At 35.5% G+C, this 20,189-nt stretch overlaps 1 protein-coding gene across 13 annotated transcripts in view; it reads left to right on the forward strand.

Annotated features, from left to right (window-relative positions):
* LOC139961795 (calcium-activated chloride channel regulator 4-like) overlaps positions 1-20,189 on the forward strand; it is a 64,395-nt gene that overhangs the window by 20,767 nt on the left and 23,439 nt on the right. For all 13 annotated transcript variants that reach the window (XR_011791017.1, XR_011791018.1, XM_071961322.1 and 10 more), the window contains 7 exons: positions 375-539; positions 1,082-1,285; positions 2,304-2,489; positions 3,181-3,454; positions 4,269-4,421; positions 5,468-5,554; positions 7,584-7,826. Coding sequence is in view for 11 of the 13 variants with exons in the window: in XM_071961322.1 (XP_071817423.1) it covers positions 375-539; positions 1,082-1,285; positions 2,304-2,489; positions 3,181-3,454; positions 4,269-4,421; positions 5,468-5,554; positions 7,584-7,826 (1,312 nt within the window). In the remaining 2 variants the exon portion in view is untranslated. The remainder of the gene's footprint in view (positions 1-374; positions 540-1,081; positions 1,286-2,303; positions 2,490-3,180; positions 3,455-4,268; positions 4,422-5,467; positions 5,555-7,583; positions 7,827-20,189) is intronic.

The raw sequence follows: 20,189 nt of genomic DNA on the forward strand, positions 1-20,189 counted from the left end.
AAATTACGGATGAATGGCTAAATAATTATTCTATTACTCTGTAATTTACTTTTTCTCTGTTACATACGAAGATTCATTATTGCAACTCGACAACAGGTTTACAATTCGGCTTTATTTGCATTCTGATTCCCTGCATCTTGTGTTTTGGGTATGAAATAATGTCTCCATTTTTGTTTTCGTCTTCAATGACGTCAGTCACGGTTAATCCTGCATTTTAAATTTCGTTGTCCTTTTCTACCCTTTTGAACAAGATTTACCCGTCGATTAATACTAAAACTTGTCGCAAATGCTTGAGTTGATGCTAAACTAAGAATTATACAATGTGCAATATATGACAGTGAAAGTTCTCCCTTCTTTCCGGTTTACTTGACCAGATTAATGATAGCAACAATACTCTGGATGTCAAGCAACGTAACGAATGTTATTTGTTACGTTCAACAATATCGGTCACCACAAGTCAGAAGATACATTTATTTCACAACAGTACACGTTATTGTGTATATGATCATAGAAGAGGAGCAATGGGAGAATGTTTTGATGTAAGTATTTAGTACTTTATTGTCCGTCATTACCATTGACGAATTTGTTTGACTTCTTTGGCATGTTATATACTACCTATAACCTTGAGAACAAAGGTTGGCTGACAGTTATCTGGGCCCTGGAAAAACGCCATGTCATCCCGCCGACTCCATCAGTGGCATAGCCAGCAATTAAAACGTGACTGGATCCTGGACACTCTTATTTATATTAGATACCATGTTCAGATTAAGCCCGTTTCAAAAACAACCAACACATAAATAGGGTGCTCAATACAAGAAGAAAAGTTATATAACAATCTTACTAAATTTTGGATTTGATTGGCAGGTCACGAAGATTAGTGGTCTCCTATTCTGATCAAGGCCATCGGACGCTGCCAAATTTCCCGACCGTTCAGATCGCCACGGTTAGAAAATAACTTAGATATGTCCATATGTTACGAATATTGCTCCTGTAAGAAATGTCATATCCTTATTGGCACGTTTATAGCATGTGCATGATTAACAAATTCACGCTGCAGTATGTTTTATTCCAACCATAATAGTACACGTCCGTAGATATGAATAACGATGTCTTGGTGTTCGAAAGTGGTCTGTCCATGTACAAGAATTCACTAACATCAAATGTGAGCTCATCTAAACCAATTTTAATTGCAAAAGAAATAGAAGAAGGGTGGCAACATGAATACAAGTCCACTGCGGAGTACATTACCTCTATAAATTATGACGATGTCGAAAGCAACATAAGGGTAAGTTCATTTCTATTATTAATATTAAATTGGCCATAAATCCATTGTTGCGTACTTGCAGTTTTTAAGGTAACCATCGGCGTTTGGCAATGGAAATCACTCAGCATGCAGTCGACGGATTGCAAAGCTACAGTTTTAGTCTTCAATACATATGGCCTAAGTTATTAATTTATATAATTAGAGACCATATGGACGAAGCCATGATATCTGATATCAGTTTTCGAGGCGACAACTATAAATTTCAGTTTAATGTTTTGTATTCAGAAAACTGACGTAATTTTACTTATATTTTATGATTGTTGTAATTTATAGGCCTAAGGAATAACTGCAGTGTAAGCACTTGAAATACTGATTGGTTTAGCATTTTATGTATAGCAGATTGTAACAGACATAAAATAGTAATAGAATTGAACACCCTTATGATATAACATGTATGATAAAAGTTGCAAGACCACTAAACTTATAGATAAGATGAACTTCACACTTTCGAGTACTTTCAACAAAGTGTTCTGGGAACCTAACATTAAATGGGCAGAACAAACGCCACTAGGGGAATGTAGAAGTAAAAATGCTATTTTCGAAAAAGACTCCAAATTCGATGTAAAACGTTGAATTGGAAGACACCGACATGAAAGTTGTAATGCATAAGCCCTTGCAGGCTTCTCCCACATTCATGGTTGCTTTAGGGTCGCAAATGTAACATCACCATCATCTTCGTCGTCATTGTAGTCGTCGTCATCATCATCATTCTCATTCTCATCCTCATCGTCATCGTCATCATCATCAGAGTGAAAATATCTTACTATCAACGATAGTCAAATTTCGGAAATCCTGTATACTTTAACACTTAATATTCTCAATTGAAAATCACTTATCTTGCTGGATTTTTGGTTATAGGAACATTGTACCGTTTAGTAATGATTTGTACAGGGACGTTCGTTTCGCCACAACTTTCCAGGTTAGATTCACTTATATCCTATAGTCGGAACTCAATGTTGTATAATGTTATACTCTGCAGGTAGAGGTCAACGAATTCACTATCACTGCTGATACGCAGTATCCATGGCCCCTCCAACTGGATCGTTTATTGGGTAATGGTAAAATACTATGTCGAATTCAGTGGGATTCAGGCAATATTTCCATACCTGATTGTGAATATGAAGAATGCTTTATATCGGATAAATTGATCGAGATCCGCTATGAGGTGAGAGTTTTTAAAAAATCATCATTTCTATTTATATCGCTATCATTACATTTGCTGCGCGGTCTACCATACGCTCTAACGCTATTATTTACGGAAGACATGAGAGTGGGGGGGGGGGGGCATATGTCGAGATACCGTATCAGAAAACCCTGATATCTCAACAAAAATATGTTTGTTTTGCTTTAGACTTACGGCAACTCGAGAACACGCCAAAAATTCGTTTTTGTCTAGTTACCGACTTATGCGAAATTGACATCTCGACAAAACTAGTATTTTTGTCAAGTTGCCGACTTTCGATAACTTTACATCTCGACAAAAAAGTGGAGTTTTTTGGAGTTACCGACTTACGAAAACGCGTTCAAATGACAAACATTGGATAATTGACGTTTTGATGAATTGATGGATATCGTATTTTCGAGTTACCTTAATCCGGTTATTCGAAGAAAAAAAGTTGTCGAGATGCCAAGTAAACGGCACCAAAAGAAACTGGCACCAAAAGTTCAATGATGCACTTAACTATTAAATTTTAACCTTCTACTAAGGTTTGATAAATTTCGTGCTCGAGTAGGTTAAATAGTGAGACAAGTCTTGATTGCATTGTTGATTTCATGAATTGATTGATAGAGCAGTGTAGATGACAGCGTTTCTTTCGAAACTTTTTGACTCAAAATTTTCTTTTACACTAAGAAAGAAATTTGACGTGACCAACAATGTAACGATCAGAAATACGGATATATTCAGCATTACTGTTCGAGTGGAGTTGTTCTTCATTAGTGCTGTGAACAATGCATTACCTCCCGTAGTAGTAAAACCCTTTATAAAGAAATGTTTCACTGGAAGTGGATGGAAGATATACGCCTCCGTTACCTATTTGAGTAAACCTGTATACAACCTCAGTGTGAATGCCACAATTCGAGGACCAGATGGAGCTAGTCATGAATTATTGTTGAGCGATATACCTGAAGGTGAGTATGATTTTCAGATAAATTGTCTTTTAAAAGTCACTCAACTAGGGAATCTTCAAGCATGAAGTTGAACGGTGTTAAAGGTGTTTAGGATTAATTAAACTGAATTCGCAAAATTGTAACTAGAAAAAGTCACAAGCCAAAATACAAAATATTGTGATAAGTGGACAATAAGGTTCACTGCTAACGGAACAGCCGGGATACACGTGCCTGCCAGTGGGGAAATATCCTCAAGGAAATTGAAGGCACAATTATGGTATTGATCTGACATTGTCGAACGACATTGAGTAGTATTAAACTCTTAGGGCTACTTACCAAACCTCTGTCAAGTTTCTTTTAAGGGTGAATGAATTTTCAAGACGGCCGCTTCCATAAATTGTACTAGTTCAAGCGAGTTAGTCTTATAAAACAACCGTTTGAAAGCACCTTTGCATGATTACCTACAAAAATCTTTAGCAAGTAAAAGTAAGTAAAAGCAAGTAAGTAAAACATGTTATTTGAGATCACAAGTCTTATGTCCCCCATTTGGGATTTTTTGTTGCATCTGAGGACCTGACGCATTGATCTGTGTCCTAGACTAAAAGTCCAATCGATGAGGTTGATGAGCCGTAAGTGTTTCAAGGGTCATATCTCTTTGAAGTAAACCAACTTTTCAACTACTGTGATTGCTAACATCTTCCCGTCACCTGTCTAAGACACACGTCTAGGATTACTAGGCTTCAACTTTAGGCTTCCTTGCATCACTGCAGAGATGCCACAACTTCCTTCTGTTTTATGTTTAAACCCAAGTGATGTTAAATTTGCCTTTGTCCAGAGTCTGATGATATGATGGACGGGATATATTCAAATGTCATTGATGTCAACGGAAGCGGATGCTACTCTGTTCAAGTTACGGTTAAAGGAACAAATAATATTACTTGGAATATGGAAAATCTTCAGCCTAGTGGTGTCGTACCTTCTGAATGCGGTGAGTACATACCAACCCCCCCCCCCCTCCCTCGCCTCAACGACCTTGGTGCAAGCATTCAAGTATCAGACGTAAATTAAGTATGCATTTGTAGGCTCAGTTAACTAGTTCGGGGTTGCCGTTAATCCGTAATTGACGGGAACTATCATATTAGCACCAGGTAGTTGCGTCACAAGCTAAATATAGCTGTTATTTTGCTCTCTGCCATCTTTGCGACGTCCCCCCCCCCAACCCCCACCTCGCCCCACACACTATCCAAGGAGATAACACACTACCAGGCTTGTTATATCAAGTGTATGGTTATAAACGTATGCTATCATTATATCGACCGTCCGAAAGTTAACGTGTCCGACGAATATACAGACTTAAGCCGATTAATGTAATAAAACCGATGGACTATGGTGCTGGACAGACAGTTTCGAAGTGGCTGAATGAATGAAGCCTAAGTCGGTGAAACTGAGCCTCAGATAAAATGAATTTAAATCATAATTATTGTAAATCATAGACGAAAACTTAACGGCAATTGAAAATCATATCGATATAGCATTTTGATGTTTTTAAGATTTTTTAAATACTAAATTTGATTCGGCAAGTAACAAATTGTACTGGAAAAGTTAATAATCCAATTATTAAGAAATAAATAGGCTTTTGTAGACAAATTGTGAAAGATGTATTTATGGGATGTAAGCAGAATAAGAACAGAACACACAGGATTATTATCTAAGAGTATAGTGCCTTTATCTACAATATATCAAATTCATATTTTTAGTTTGACTACCCCTTCAACAATTTAGCGGCTGGAACCCAGGAATAAACTGCTCAATTTGGGTAAAGAAACATTCATCATAGTACCGTTAGAAATGGTTTCAACTGTTTTGGAATATTTGCAGAAGTACCTTATATGAATTATATGACCGAACTTGTCTATCGCGAAACTTCCCCCTACTCGAACTCTTTGCACCCCTCAGCACCCCCCCCCCCCTTGAAAAGTATAGTTGCGCCACTGCCCACTAAGTTCAGCGTTATTCCTGTTTTTGTTTCGTCAGACGTACCATTAAATCCTTTAAATGCAGCATTGGAAAATGCCGACTCACTGATGCGGATGCCGAAAGAGTTGAATTTCCATGTGACAGGTATAGTTTTCAGTGTATTGAGTAGTGTTATGCCAAGCCAGCATTTTCCAGCAAGTCCGTTATGTAGTCCATAACGACCATATGTGTTAAGAATCAACGAGGATGGTCATAATATTACGCTACAAGGCCATTAACGTAAGTCATAACGACCATTTGTTTTGTCTGAAGCAACGAGGATGATCATAATAATACACTGCAGGTCCTTTAATGTAGTCAATAACGACCATATGTGTTGTAACGATCAGCGAGTGTAGGTCATAATAATTCGCTGCAGGTTCGTCAATGTAGTCTATAACGGCCATATGTGTTGTAACAATTAGTGAGTGTAGGTCCTTTAATGTAGTCCATAACGACCATATCTTTTGTAAGAATCAACGAGGATGGTCATAATAATTCGCTGCAGGTTCGTCAATGTAGTCCATAACGGCCATATGTGTTGTAACGATTAGCGAGTATAGGTCCGTTAATGTAGTCCGTAACGACCATATGTTTTGTCTGAAGCAACGAGGATGGTCATAATAATACGTTGCAAGTCCTTAACGTAATCCATAACGACCATATGTGTTGTAACGATTAGCGAGCGCAGGTCCGTTAATGTAGTCCATAAACGACCATATGTTTTGTAAGAAGCAACGAGGATGGTCATAATAATACTCTGCAGGTCTGTTAATGTAGTCCAGAACGACCATATGTGTTGTAACAATCAGCCAGTATAGGTCCGTTAGCGTAGTCCATAACGACCATATGTTTTGTACGAAAGCAACGAAGATGGTCATAATAATACGTTGCAGGTCCGTTAATGTAGTCCAAAACGACCATATGTGTTGTAACAATCAGCCAGTATAGGTCCGTTAGCGTAGTCCATAACGACCATATGTTTTGTACGAAAGCAACGAAGATGGTCATAATAATACACTGCCGCTGATGACAGGCAATGATTGCTATCAAGAGTTATGTTCAAACATTTTCATCTTTGTTGAAATCATCTTTGCGCATTATTTGTACATTTAAGTAAAGTTACGTTTTTCAAAATGACCTAAACAACAAGCAAGAAACAAAAAACATTAGTTGTATAAGAAAAAGCAAGAACTTAATGCTTCTCTTAATTGCCCATAACTTATAAAAAGAACCTCTACTCTGTAATTATCCACTTGTAAAAGAAATATAAACTTGTGAAAAAAATCCGTTGCAAACTGAAGATTCTTCTCTCGTATTTTATTACCAAAAATGTAATATTTCATGTGAAAGATTAAAAAGTTATAAGGATGGCTTAATAGCAACTTATAAGCGAGAAAAAGTAGTCTCTTTTAGGGAAAAGAAATCGCAGACCAAAAACCGCATGTTCAACATCCACAATGAAATAAGATTCAATCAGAAAAATGATTCAAAGTATTGGAATGGGTCTATATGACATTTCTGAATGAGCAAAGCTATACTAATGTCTAACTTTATTAGCAAAGCTGCTACCTATACCCATCGTGTTTTGCGTTCTTGGCTGAAAGTTTGAGTAGACATGTGTAAATCAGATTCGAAGATTCTTCCGGGTTTAATGAAAACATCGTTATAAGCAGAGTTTGTGATATGCAGCTGATACCTTCATATTGAATTATTGCCAACATGTTTTAGACGACTTACTAGAGCTTTTGTGACCATCAATTTGTAGAATATTAAGCGTTGGACAATGAGCAGTGTCCCTTCTTACGATCTTTCATTGGTTAAGTCTACAATGGAAGCATATCTGAGTACATTTGCTAGAGAATCTTTCTTCTCTGCTTTTATAATTTGACTCCTCCTACGGCTATTTGCCAAGAAAATATAACAACTGATGGCTAACACTTGCAACTGCATTTATTGTCAACATCTTTTAGACGACATAATATAGCATTTGTGACCATCAATTTGTTTCAAATATAGAGTTAGACAATGAGCAAATTTATTTCTTAGCACCTCCCAACAATTAAATATCAGTACTATCACATCTGAATACATTTTTTAGTTAACCTTTCTTGTCTGCTTTGATAATTTGAAGATGTGACTCATCCTACGGCGATCTGTCCAATTGATATAGATACTGATGCAAGGCTGCGAGAAGGAACCACTGCAAGAGTTGATTTTGTGGCATCATGTGATGACAACATTGACACAGGCATTCAAGCTGCTTGTAATGCAACAAGCCAAAGTGAATTTCCAGTGGGTGTAACAACAGTGACTTGTTCTTGTGAAGATTTGTCTCAAAATACTGATGTATGTTCTTTCACCGTCACAGTTAATGGTTAGTTTGAGTGAATTTCTTACATATTGCTAAGAAGTTTAAAACAAAGTCATCTGATTGCTTCTGCATAATTGAGTCTTTTCTCGAAAGTTTATATCAATTATCAACAATGAACGTTAAATGCCTAGTTTATTTCATGAGAAGTTACTGAAAACTATCACGGACAAATGGTCTTATCAAGCACCAGAAAATGTTTGGCTAGTTTTTGCAAGAAGCCAAACTCTGTGACTGATCTGCACAGATCTTAGCGACACATGTGATGTTCAAATTTCTTGACCAAAAAACTCTTTTAATGCTCCTTTTCAAACAAACAAATTGATACTAAGTATCGGAATGGGCCTTTATGACATTTCAGACTGACCAAAGCTATATTAATGTTTAACTTTATTGATGAACAACAAAGCTGTTGCCTATACCTACACCCATGATGTATAACTTCCTTGAATGAAAAGCTGTGAAGACAATTGTTAACCAGTTTTAGACATTCTTCTGGCTTGAAAAACATCATTTACTGGTATAATTTATGATATGTGGCTAACACTTGCAACTGCATTTATTGTCAACATCTTTTAGACGACATAATATAGCATTTGTGACCATCAATTTGTTTCAAATATAGAGTTAGACAATGAGCAATTTTATTTCTTAGCACCTCCCAACAATTAAATATACAGTACTATCACATCTGAGTACATTTTTTAGTTAACCTTTCTTGTCTGCTTTTATAATTTGAAGATGTGACTCATCCTCTGGTAAGCTGTCCAAATGATATAGATACTGATGCAAGGCTACAAGAAGGAACCACTGCAAGAGTTGATTTTGTGGCATCATGTGATGACAACATTGACACAGGCATTCAAGCTGCTTGTAATGCAACAAGCCAAAGTGAATTTCCAGTGGGTGTAACAACAGTGACTTGTTCTTGTGAAGATTTGTCTCAAAATACTGATGGATGTTCTTTTACCGTCACAGTTAAAGGTCAGTTTGAGTGAAATTCTTACATATTGCTAAGAAGTTTAAAAACAGGTCATCTGAATGCTTCTGTTTAATTGAGTCTTTTCTCGAAAGTTTATTTCCATTATCAACAATGAACGTTAAAAGCCAGGTTTATTTGATAGGAAGTTACTGAAAACTATCACGGACAAATGATCTTATCAAGCACCAGAAAATGTTTGGCTAGTTTGCAAGAAGCCAACTCTGTGGCTGATCTGCACAGATCTAACCTACACATGTGATGTTCTAATTCCTTGACCAAAAATATCTTCTTATGCTCCTTTTCAAAGAAAAAAATTGATACTAAGTATCGGAATGGGCCTTATGACATTTCAGACTGACCAAAGCTATATTAATGTTTAACTTTACTGATGAACAACTAAGCTGTTACCTTTACTTATACCCATGAGGTTTCATTCCTTGAATGAAAAGTTGTGAAAACAATTGTTAACCAGTTTTAGACATTCTTCTGGCTTGAAAAACATCATTTACTGGTATATTTTATTATTATATGTGGCTGACACTTGCGGCTGCATTTATTATCAACATCTTTAAGACGACATAATATAGCATTTGTGACCATCAATTTGTCGCAAATTTAGAGTTAGACAATGAGCAATTTTATTTCTTATCACCTCCCAAAATTAACATCTACAGTACAATCACATCTGAGTACATTTTCTAGTTAACCTTTCTTGTCTGCTTTTATAATTTGAAGATGTGACTCATCCTACGGCGAGCTGTCCAAATGATATAGATACTGATGCAATGCTGCAAGAAGGAACCACTGCAAGAGTTGATTTTGTGGCATCATGTGATGACAACATTGACACAGGCATTCAAGCTGCTTGTAATGCAACAAGCCAAAGTGAATTTCCAGTGGGTGTAACAACAGTGACTTGTTCTTGTGAAGATTTGTCTCAAAATACTGATGGATGTTCTTTCACCGTCACAGTTAAAGGTTAGTTTGAGTGAATTTCTTACATATTGCTAAGAAGTTTAAAAACAGGTCATCTGATTGCTTCTGCATGATTGAGTCTTTTCTCGAAAGTTTATTTCCATTATCAACAAAGAACATTAAAAGCCAAGTTTATTTGATGGGAAGTTACTGAAAACTATCACGGACAAATGATCTTATCATGCACCAGAAAATGTTTGGCTAGTTTGCAAGAAGCCAAACTCTGTGGCTGATCTGCACAGATCTAACCTACACATGTGATGTTCTAATTCCTTGACCAAAAATCTCTTCTTATGCTCCTTTTCAAACCAAAAAAAATGATACTAAGTATCGGAATGGGCCTTATGACATTTCAGACTGACCAAAGTTACATTAATGTTTAACTTTACTGATGAACAGCAAAGCTGTTACCTTTACTTATACCCATGAGGTTTCATTCCGCTCCATCCTTGTTTTTCATATTTCTAACATAGCCATATTTTTGTACTGTCTTTTACATTTGATGTGCAAGATCTTAATTTCCTTCATTGGAGTAATAAAGTTACACTTTCTTACTTACTTACTTACATTCCTTGAATGAAAAGTTGTAAAGACAGTTGTTAACCAGTTTTAGACATTCTTCTGGCTTGAAAAACATCATTTACTGGTATATTTTATGATATGTGGCTGACACTTGCGACTGCATTTATTGTCAACATCTTTTAGACGACATAATATAGCATTTTTGACCATCTATTTGTTTCAAATATAGAGTTAGACAATGAGCAATTTTATTTCTTAGGACCTCCTAACATTTAAATCTACAGTACTATCACATCTGAGTACATTTTCTAGTTAACCTTTCTTTTCTGCTTTATAATTTGAAGATGTGACTCATCCTACGGCGTTCTGTCCAAATGATATAGATACTGATGCAATGCTGCAAGAAGGAACCACTGCAAGAGTTGATTTTGTGGCATCATGTGTTGACAACATTGACACAGGCATTCAAGCTGCTTGTAATGCAACAAGCCAAAGTGAATTTCCAGTGGGTGTAACAACAGTGACTTGTTCTTGTGAAGATTTGTCTCAAAATACTGATGGATGTTCTTTCACCGTCACAGTTAAAGGTTAGTTTGAGTGAATTTCTTACATATTGCTAAGAAGTTTAAAAACAGGTCATCTGATTGCTTCTGCATGATTGAGTCTTTTCTCGAAAGTTTATTTCCATTATCAACAAAGAACATTAAAAGCCTAGTTTATTTGATGGGAAGTTACTGAAAACTATCACGGACAAATGATCTTATCAAGCACCAGAAAATGTTTGGCTAGTTTGCAAGAAGCCAACTCTGTGGCTGATCTGCACAGATCTAACCTACACATGTGATGTTCTAATTCCTTGACCAAAAATATCTTCTTATGCTCCTTTTCAAAGAAAAAAATTGATACTAAGTATCGGAATGGGCCTTATGACATTTCAGACTGACCAAAGCTATATTAATGTTTAACTTTACTGATGAACAACTAAGCTGTTACCTATACTTATACCCATGATGTATAACTTCCTTGAATGAAAAGTTGTGAAAACAATTGTTAACCAGTTTTAGACATTCTTCTGGCTTGAAAAACATCATTTACTGGTATATTTTATTATTATATGCGGCTGACACTTGCGGCTGCATTTATTATCAACATCTTTAAGACGACATAATATAGCATTTGTGACCATCAATTTGTCGCAAATTTAGAGTTAGACAATGAGCAATTTTATTTCTTATCACCTCCCAAAATTAACATCTACAGTACAATCACATCTGAGTACATTTTCTAGTTAACCTTTCTTGTCTGCTTTTATAATTTGAAGATGTGACTCATCCTACGGCGAGCTGTCCAAATGATATAGATACTGATGCAAGGCTGCAAAAAGGAACTACTGCAAGAGTTGATTATGTGGCATTATGTGATGACACCATTGACACAGGCATTCAAGCTGCTTGTAATGCAACAAGCCAAAGTGAATTTCCAGTGGGTGTAACAACAGTGACTTGTTCTTGTGAAGATTTGTCTCAAAATACTGATGGATGTTCTTTCACCGTCACAGTTAAAGGTTAGTTTGAGTGAATTTCTTACATATTGCTAAGAAGTTTAAAAACAGGTCATCTGATTGCTTCTGCATGATTGAGTCTTTTCTCGAAAGTTTATTTCCATTATCAACAAAGAACATTAAAAGCCTAGTTTATTTGATGGGAAGTTACTGAAAACTATCACGGACAAATGATCTTATCAAGCACCAGAAAATGTTTGGCTAGTTTGCAAGAAGCCAACTCTGTGGCTGATCTGCACAGATCTAACCTACACATGTGATGTTCTAATTCCTTGACCAAAAATCTCTTCTTATGCTCCTTTTCAAACCAAAAAAAATGATACTAAGTATCGGAATGGGCCTTATGACATTTCAGACTGACCAAAGTTACATTAATGTTTAACTTTACTGATGAACAGCAAAGCTGTTACCTTTACTTATACCCATGAGGTTTCATTCCGCTCCATCCTTGTTTTTCATATTTCTAACATAGCCATATTTTTGTACTGTCTTTTACATTTGATGTGCAAGATCTTAATTTCCTTCATTGGAGTAATAAAGTTACACTTTCTTACTTACTTACTTACATTCCTTGAATGAAAAGTTGTAAAGACAGTTGTTAACCAGTTTTAGACATTCTTCTGGCTTGAAAAACATCATTTACTGGTATATTTTATGATATGTGGCTGACACTTGCGACTGCATTTATTGTCAACATCTTTTAGACGACATAATATAGCATTTTTGACCATCTATTTGTTTCAAATATAGAGTTAGACAATGAGCAATTTTATTTCTTAGGACCTCCTAACATTTAAATCTACAGTACTATCACATCTGAGTACATTTTCTAGTTAACCTTTCTTTTCTGCTTTATAATTTGAAGATGTGACTCATCCTACGGCGTTCTGTCCAAATGATATAGATACTGATGCAATGCTGCAAGAAGGAACCACTGCAAGAGTTGATTTTTTGGCATCATGTGATGACAACATTGACACAGGCATTCAAGCTGCTTGTAATGCAACAAGCCAAAGTGAATTTCCAGTGGGTGTAACAACAGTGACTTGTTCTTGTGAAGATTTGTCTCAAAATACTGATGGATGTTCTTTCACCGTCACAGTTAAAGGTTAGTTTGAGTGAATTTCTTACATATTGCTAAGAAGTTTAAAAACAGGTCATCTGATTGCTTCTGCATGATTGAGTCTTTTCTCGAAAGTTTATTTCCATTATCAACAAAGAACATTAAAAGCCAAGTTTATTTGATGGGAAGTTACTGAAAACTATCACGGACAAATGATCTTATCATGCACCAGAAAATGTTTGGCTAGTTTGCAAGAAGCCAAACTCTGTGGCTGATCTGCACAGATCTTAGCGACACATGTGATGTTCTAATTCCTTGACCAAAAATTTCTTCTTATGCTCCCTTTCAAACTAAACAATTTGATACTGAGTATCGGAATGGCCCTTATGACATTTCAGACTGACCAAAGTTACATTAATGTTTAACTTTACTGATGAACAGCAAAGCTGTTACCTTTACTTATACCCATGAGGTTTCATTCCGCTCCATCCTTGTTTTTCATATTTCTAACATAGCCATATTTTTGTACTGTCTTTTACATTTGATGTGCAAGATCTTAATTTCCTTCATTGGAGTAATAAAGTTACACTTTCTTACTTACTTACTTACATTCCTTGAATGAAAAGTTGTAAAGACAGTTGTTAACCAGTTTTAGACATTCTTCTGGCTTGAAAAACATCATTTACTGGTATATTTTATGATATGTGGCTGACACTTGCGACTGCATTTATTGTCAACATCTTTTAGACGACATAATATAGCATTTTTGACCATCTATTTGTTTCAAATATAGAGTTAGACAATGAGCAATTTTATTTCTTAGGACCTCCTAACATTTAAATCTACAGTACTATCACATCTGAGTACATTTTCTAGTTAACCTTTCTTTTCTGCTTTATAATTTGAAGATGTGACTCATCCTACGGCGTTCTGTCCAAATGATATAGATACTGATGCAATGCTGCAAGAAGGAACCACTGCAAGAGTTGATTTTGTGGCATCATGTGATGACAACATTGACACAGGCATTCAAGCTGCTTGTAATGCAACAAGCCAAAGTGAATTTCCAGTGGGTGTAACAACAGTGACTTGTTCTTGTGAAGATTTGTCTCAAAATACTGATGGATGTTCTTTCACCGTCACAGTTAAAGGTTAGTTTGAGTGAATTTCTTACATATTGCTAAGAAGTTTAAAAACAGGTCATCTGATTGCTTCTGCATGATTGAGTCTTTTCTCGAAAGTTTATTTCCATTATCAACAAAGAACATTAAAAGCCTAGTTTATTTGATAGGAAGTTACTGAAAACTATCACGGACAAATGATCTTATCAAGCACCAGAAAATGTTTGGCTAGTTTGCAAGAAGCCAACTCTGTGGCTGATCTGCACAGATCTAACCTACACATGTGATGTTCTAATTCCTTGACCAAAAATATCTTCTTATGCTCCTTTTCAAAGAAAAAAATTGATACTAAGTATCGGAATGGGCCTTATGACATTTCAGACTGACCAAAGCTATATTAATGTTTAACTTTACTGATGAACAACTAAGCTGTTACCTATACTTATACCCATGATGTATAACTTCCTTGAATGAAAAGTTGTGAAAACAATTGTTAACCAGTTTTAGACATTCTTCTGGCTTGAAAAACATCATTTACTGGTATATTTTATTATTATATGTGGCTGACACTTGCGGCTGCATTTATTATCAACATCTTTAAGACGACATAATATAGCATTTGTGACCATCAATTTGTCGCAAATTTAGAGTTAGACAATGAGCAATTTTATTTCTTATCACCTCCCAAAATTAACATCTACAGTACAATCACATCTGAGTACATTTTCTAGTTAACCTTTCTTGTCTGCTTTGATAATTTGAAGATGTGACTCATCCTACGGCGAGCTGTCCAAATGATATAGATACTGATGCAAGGCTGCAAAAAGGAACTACTGCAAGAGTTGATTATGTGGCATTATGTGATGACAACATTGACACAGGCATTCAAGCTGCTTGTAATGCAACAAGCCAAAGTGAATTTCCAGTGGGTGTAACAACAGTGACTTGTTCTTGTGAAGATTTGTCTCAAAATACTGATGGATGTTCTTTCACCGTCACAGTTAAAGGTTAGTTTGAGTGAATTTCTTACATATTGCTAAGAAGTTTAAAAACAGGTCATCTGATTGCTTCTGCATGATTGAGTCTTTTCTCGAAAGTTTATTTCCATTATCAACAAAGCACATTAAAAGCCTAGTTTATTTGATGGGAAGTTACTGAAAACTATCACGGACAAATGATCTTATCAAGCACCAGAAAATGTTTGGCTAGTTTGCAAGAAGCCAACTCTGTGGCTGATCTGCACAGATCTAACCTACACATGTGATGTTCTAATTCCTTGACCAAAAATCTCTTCTTATGCTCCTTTTCAAACCAAAAAAAAATGATACTAAGTATCGGAATGGGCCTTATGACATTTCAGACTGACCAAAGTTACATTAATGTTTAACTTTACTGATGAACAGCAAAGCTGTTACCTTTACTTATACCCATGAGGTTTCATTCCGCTCCATCCTTGTTTTTCATATTTCTAACATAGCCATATTTTTGTACTGTCTTTTACATTTGATGTGCAAGATCTTAATTTCCTTCATTGGAGTAATAAAGTTACACTTTCTTACTTACTTACTTACATTCCTTGAATGAAAAGTTGTAAAGACAGTTGTTAACCAGTTTTAGACATTCTTCTGGCTTGAAAAACATCATTTACTGGTATATTTTATGATATGTGGCTGACACTTGCGACTGCATTTATTGTCAACATCTTTTAGACGACATAATATAGCATTTTTGACCATCTATTTGTTTCAAATATAGAGTTAGACAATGAGCAATTTTATTTCTTAGGACCTCCTAACATTTAAATCTACAGTACTATCACATCTGAGTACATTTTCTAGTTAACCTTTCTTTTCTGCTTTATAATTTGAAGATGTGACTCATCCTACGGCGTTCTGTCCAAATGATATAGATACTGATGCAATGCTGCAAGAAGGAACCACTGCAAGATTTGATTTTTTGGCATCATGTGATGACAACATTGACACAGGCATTCAAGCTGCTTGTAATGCAACAAGCCAAAGTGAATTTCCAGTGGGTGTAACAACAGTGACTTGTTCTTGTGAAGATTTGTCTCAAAATACTGATGGATGTTCTTTCACCGTCACAGTTAAAGGTTAGTTTGAGTGAATTTCTTACATATTGCTAAGAAGTTTAAAAACAGGTCATCTGATTGCTTCTGCATGATTGAGTCTTTTCTCGAAAGTTTATTCCATTATCAACAAAGAACATTAAAAGCCAAGTTTATTTGATGGGAAGTTACTGAAAGCTATCACGGACAAATGATCTTATCATGCACCAGAAAATGTTTGGCTAGTTTGCAAGAAGCCAAACTCTGTGGCTGATCTGCACAGATCTTAGCGACACATGTGATGTTCTAATTCCTTGACCAAAAATTTCTTCTTATGCTCCCTTTCAAACTAAACAATTTGATACTGAGTATCGGAATGGCCCTTATGACATTTCAGACTGACCAAAGTTACATTAATGTTTAACTTTACTGATGAACAGCAAAGCTGTTACCTTTACTTATACCCATGAGGTTTCATTCCGCTCCATCCTTGTTTTTCATATTTCTAACATAGCCATATTTTTGTACTGTCTTTTACATTTGATGTGCAAGATCTTAATTTCCTTCATTGGAGTAATAAAGTTACACTTTCTTACTTACTTACTTACATTCCTTGAATGAAAAGTTGTAAAGACAGTTGTTAACCAGTTTTAGACATTCTTCTGGCTTGAAAAACATCATTTACTGGTATATTTTATGATATGTGGCTGACACTTGCGACTGCATTTATTGTCAACATCTTTTAGACGACATAATATAGCATTTTTGACCATCTATTTGTTTCAAATATAGAGTTAGACAATGAGCAATTTTATTTCTTAGGACCTCCTAACATTTAAATCTACAGTACTATCACATCTGAGTACATTTTCTAGTTAACCTTTCTTTTCTGCTTTATAATTTGAAGATGTGACTCATCCTACGGCGTTCTGTCCAAATGATATAGATACTGATGCAATGCTGCAAGAAGGAACCACTGCAAGAGTTGATTTTGTGGCATCATGTGATGACAACATTGACACAGGCATTCAAGCTGCTTGTAATGCAACAAGCCAAAGTGAATTTCCAGTGGGTGTAACAACAGTGACTTGTTCTTGTGAAGATTTGTCTCAAAATACTGATGGATGTTCTTTCACCGTCACAGTTAAAGGTTAGTTTGAGTGAATTTCTTACATATTGCTAAGAAGTTTAAAAACAGGTCATCTGATTGCTTCTGCATGATTGAGTCTTTTCTCGAAAGTTTATTCCATTATCAACAAAGAACATTAAAAGCCAAGTTTATTTGATGGGAAGTTACTGAAAACTATCACGGACAAATGATCTTATCATGCACCAGAAAATGTTTGGCTAGTTTGCAAGAAGCCAACTCTGTGGTTGATCTGCACAGATCTAACCTACACATGTGATATTCTAATTCCTTGACCAAAAATCTCTTCTTATGCTCCTTTTCAAACCAAAAAAAAATGATACTAAGTATCGGAATGGCCCTTATGACATTTCAGACTGACCAAAGTTACATTATTGTTTAACTTTACTGATGAACAGCAAAGCTGTTACCTTTACTTATACCCATGAGGTTTCATTCCGCTCCATCCTTGTTTTTCATATTTCTAACATAGCCATATTTTTGTACTGTCTTTTACATTTGATGTGCAAGATCTTAATTTCCTTCATTGGAGTAATAAAGTTACACTTTCTTACTTACTTACTTACATTCCTTGAATGAAAAGTTGTAAAGACAGTTGTTAACCAGTTTTAGACATTCTTCTGGCTTGAAAAACATCATTTACTGGTATATTTTATGATATGTGGCTGACACTTGCGACTGCATTTATTGTCAACATCTTTTAGACGACATAATATAGCATTTTTGACCATCTATTTGTTTCAAATATAGAGTTAGACAATGAGCAATTTTATTTCTTAGGACCTCCTAACATTTAAATCTACAGTACTATCACATCTGAGTACATTTTCTAGTTAACCTTTCTTTTCTGCTTTATAATTTGAAGATGTGACTCATCCTACGGCGTTCTGTCCAAATGATATAGATACTGATGCAATGCTGCAAGAAGGAACCACTGCAAGAGTTGATTTTGTGGCATCATGTGATGACAACATTGACACAGGCATTCAAGCTGCTTGTAATGCAACAAGCCAAAGTGAATTTCCAGTGGGTGTAACAACAGTGACTTGTTCTTGTGAAGATTTGTCTCAAAATACTGATGGATGTTCTTTCACCGTCACAGTTAAAGGTTAGTTTGAGTGAATTTCTTACATATTGCTAAGAAGTTTAAAAACAGGTCATCTGATTGCTTCTGCATGATTGAGTCTTTTCTCGAAAGTTTATTTCCATTATCAACAAAGAACATTAAAAGCCAAGTTTATTTGATGGGAAGTTACTGAAAACTATCACGGACAAATGATCTAATCATGCACCAGAAAATGTTTGGCTAGTTTGCAAGAAGCCAAACTCTGTGGCTGATCTGCACAGATCTTAGCGACACATGTGATATTCTAATTCCTTGACCAAAAATTTCTTCTTATGCTCCCTTTCAAACTAAACAATTTGATACTGAGTATCGGAATGGCCCTTATGACATTTCAGACTGACCAAAGTTACATTAATGTTTAACTTTACTGATGAACAGCAAAGCTGTTACCTTTACTTATACCCATGAGGTTTCATTCCGCTCCATCCTTGTTTTTCATATTTCTAACATAGCCATATTTTTGTACTGTCTTTTACATTTGATGTGCAAGATCTTAATTTCCTTCATTGGAGTAATAAAGTTACACTTTCTTACTTACTTACTTACATTCCTTGAATGAAAAGTTGTAAAGACAGTTGTTAACCAGTTTTAGACATTCTTCTGGCTTGAAAAACATCATTTACTGGTATATTTTATGATATGTGGCTGACACTTGCGACTGCATTTATTGTCAACATCTTTTAGACGACATAATATAGCATTTTTGACCATCTATTTGTTTCAAATATAGAGTTAGACAATGAGCAATTTTATTTCTTAGGACCTCCTAACATTTAAATCTACAGTACTATCACATCTGAGTACATTTTCTAGTTAACCTTTCTTTTCTGCTTTATAATTTGAAGATGTGACTCATCCTACGGCGTTCTGTCCAAATGATATAGATACTGATGCAATGCTGCAAGAAGGAACCACTGCAAGAGTTGATTTTGTGGCATCATGTGATGACAACATTGACACAGGCATTCAAGCTGCTTGTAATGCAACAAGCCAAAGTGAATTTCCAGTGGGTGTAACAACAGTGACTTGTTCTTGTGAAGATTTGTCTCAAAATACTGATGGATGTTCTTTCACCGTCACAGTTAAAGGTTAGTTTGAGTGAATTTCTTACATATTGCTAAGAAGTTTAAAAACAGGTCATCTGATTGCTTCTGCATGATTGAGTCTTTTCTCGAAAGTTTATTTCCATTATCAACAAAGAACATTAAAAGCCAAGTTTATTTGATGGGAAGTTACTGAAAACTATCACGGACAAATGATCTAATCATGCACCAGAAAATGTTTGGCTAGTTTGCAAGAAGCCAAACTCTGTGGCTGATCTGCACAGATCTTAGCGACACATGTGATGTTCTAATTCCTTGACCAAAAATTTCTTCTTATGCTCCCTTTCAAACTAAACAATTTGATACTGAGTATCGGAATGGCCCTTATGACATTTCAGACTGACCAAAGTTACATTAATGTTTAACTTTACTGATGAACAGCAAAGCTGTTACCTTTACTTATACCCATGAGGTTTCATTCCGCTCCATCCTTGTTTTTCATATTTCTAACATAGCCATATTTTTGTACTGTCTTTTACATTTGATGTGCAAGATCTTAATTTCCTTCATTGGAGTAATAAAGTTACACTTTCTTACTTACTTACTTACATTCCTTGAATGAAAAGTTGTAAAGACAGTTGTTAACCAGTTTTAGACATTCTTCTGGCTTGAAAAACATCATTTACTGGTATATTTTATGATATGTGGCTGACACTTGCGACTGCATTTATTGTCAACATCTTTTAGACGACATAATATAG

This window comes from Apostichopus japonicus, chromosome 20 (genome assembly GCF_037975245.1).
Source record: "Apostichopus japonicus isolate 1M-3 chromosome 20, ASM3797524v1, whole genome shotgun sequence".
NCBI lineage: Eukaryota > Metazoa > Echinodermata > Holothuroidea > Aspidochirotida > Stichopodidae > Apostichopus > Apostichopus japonicus.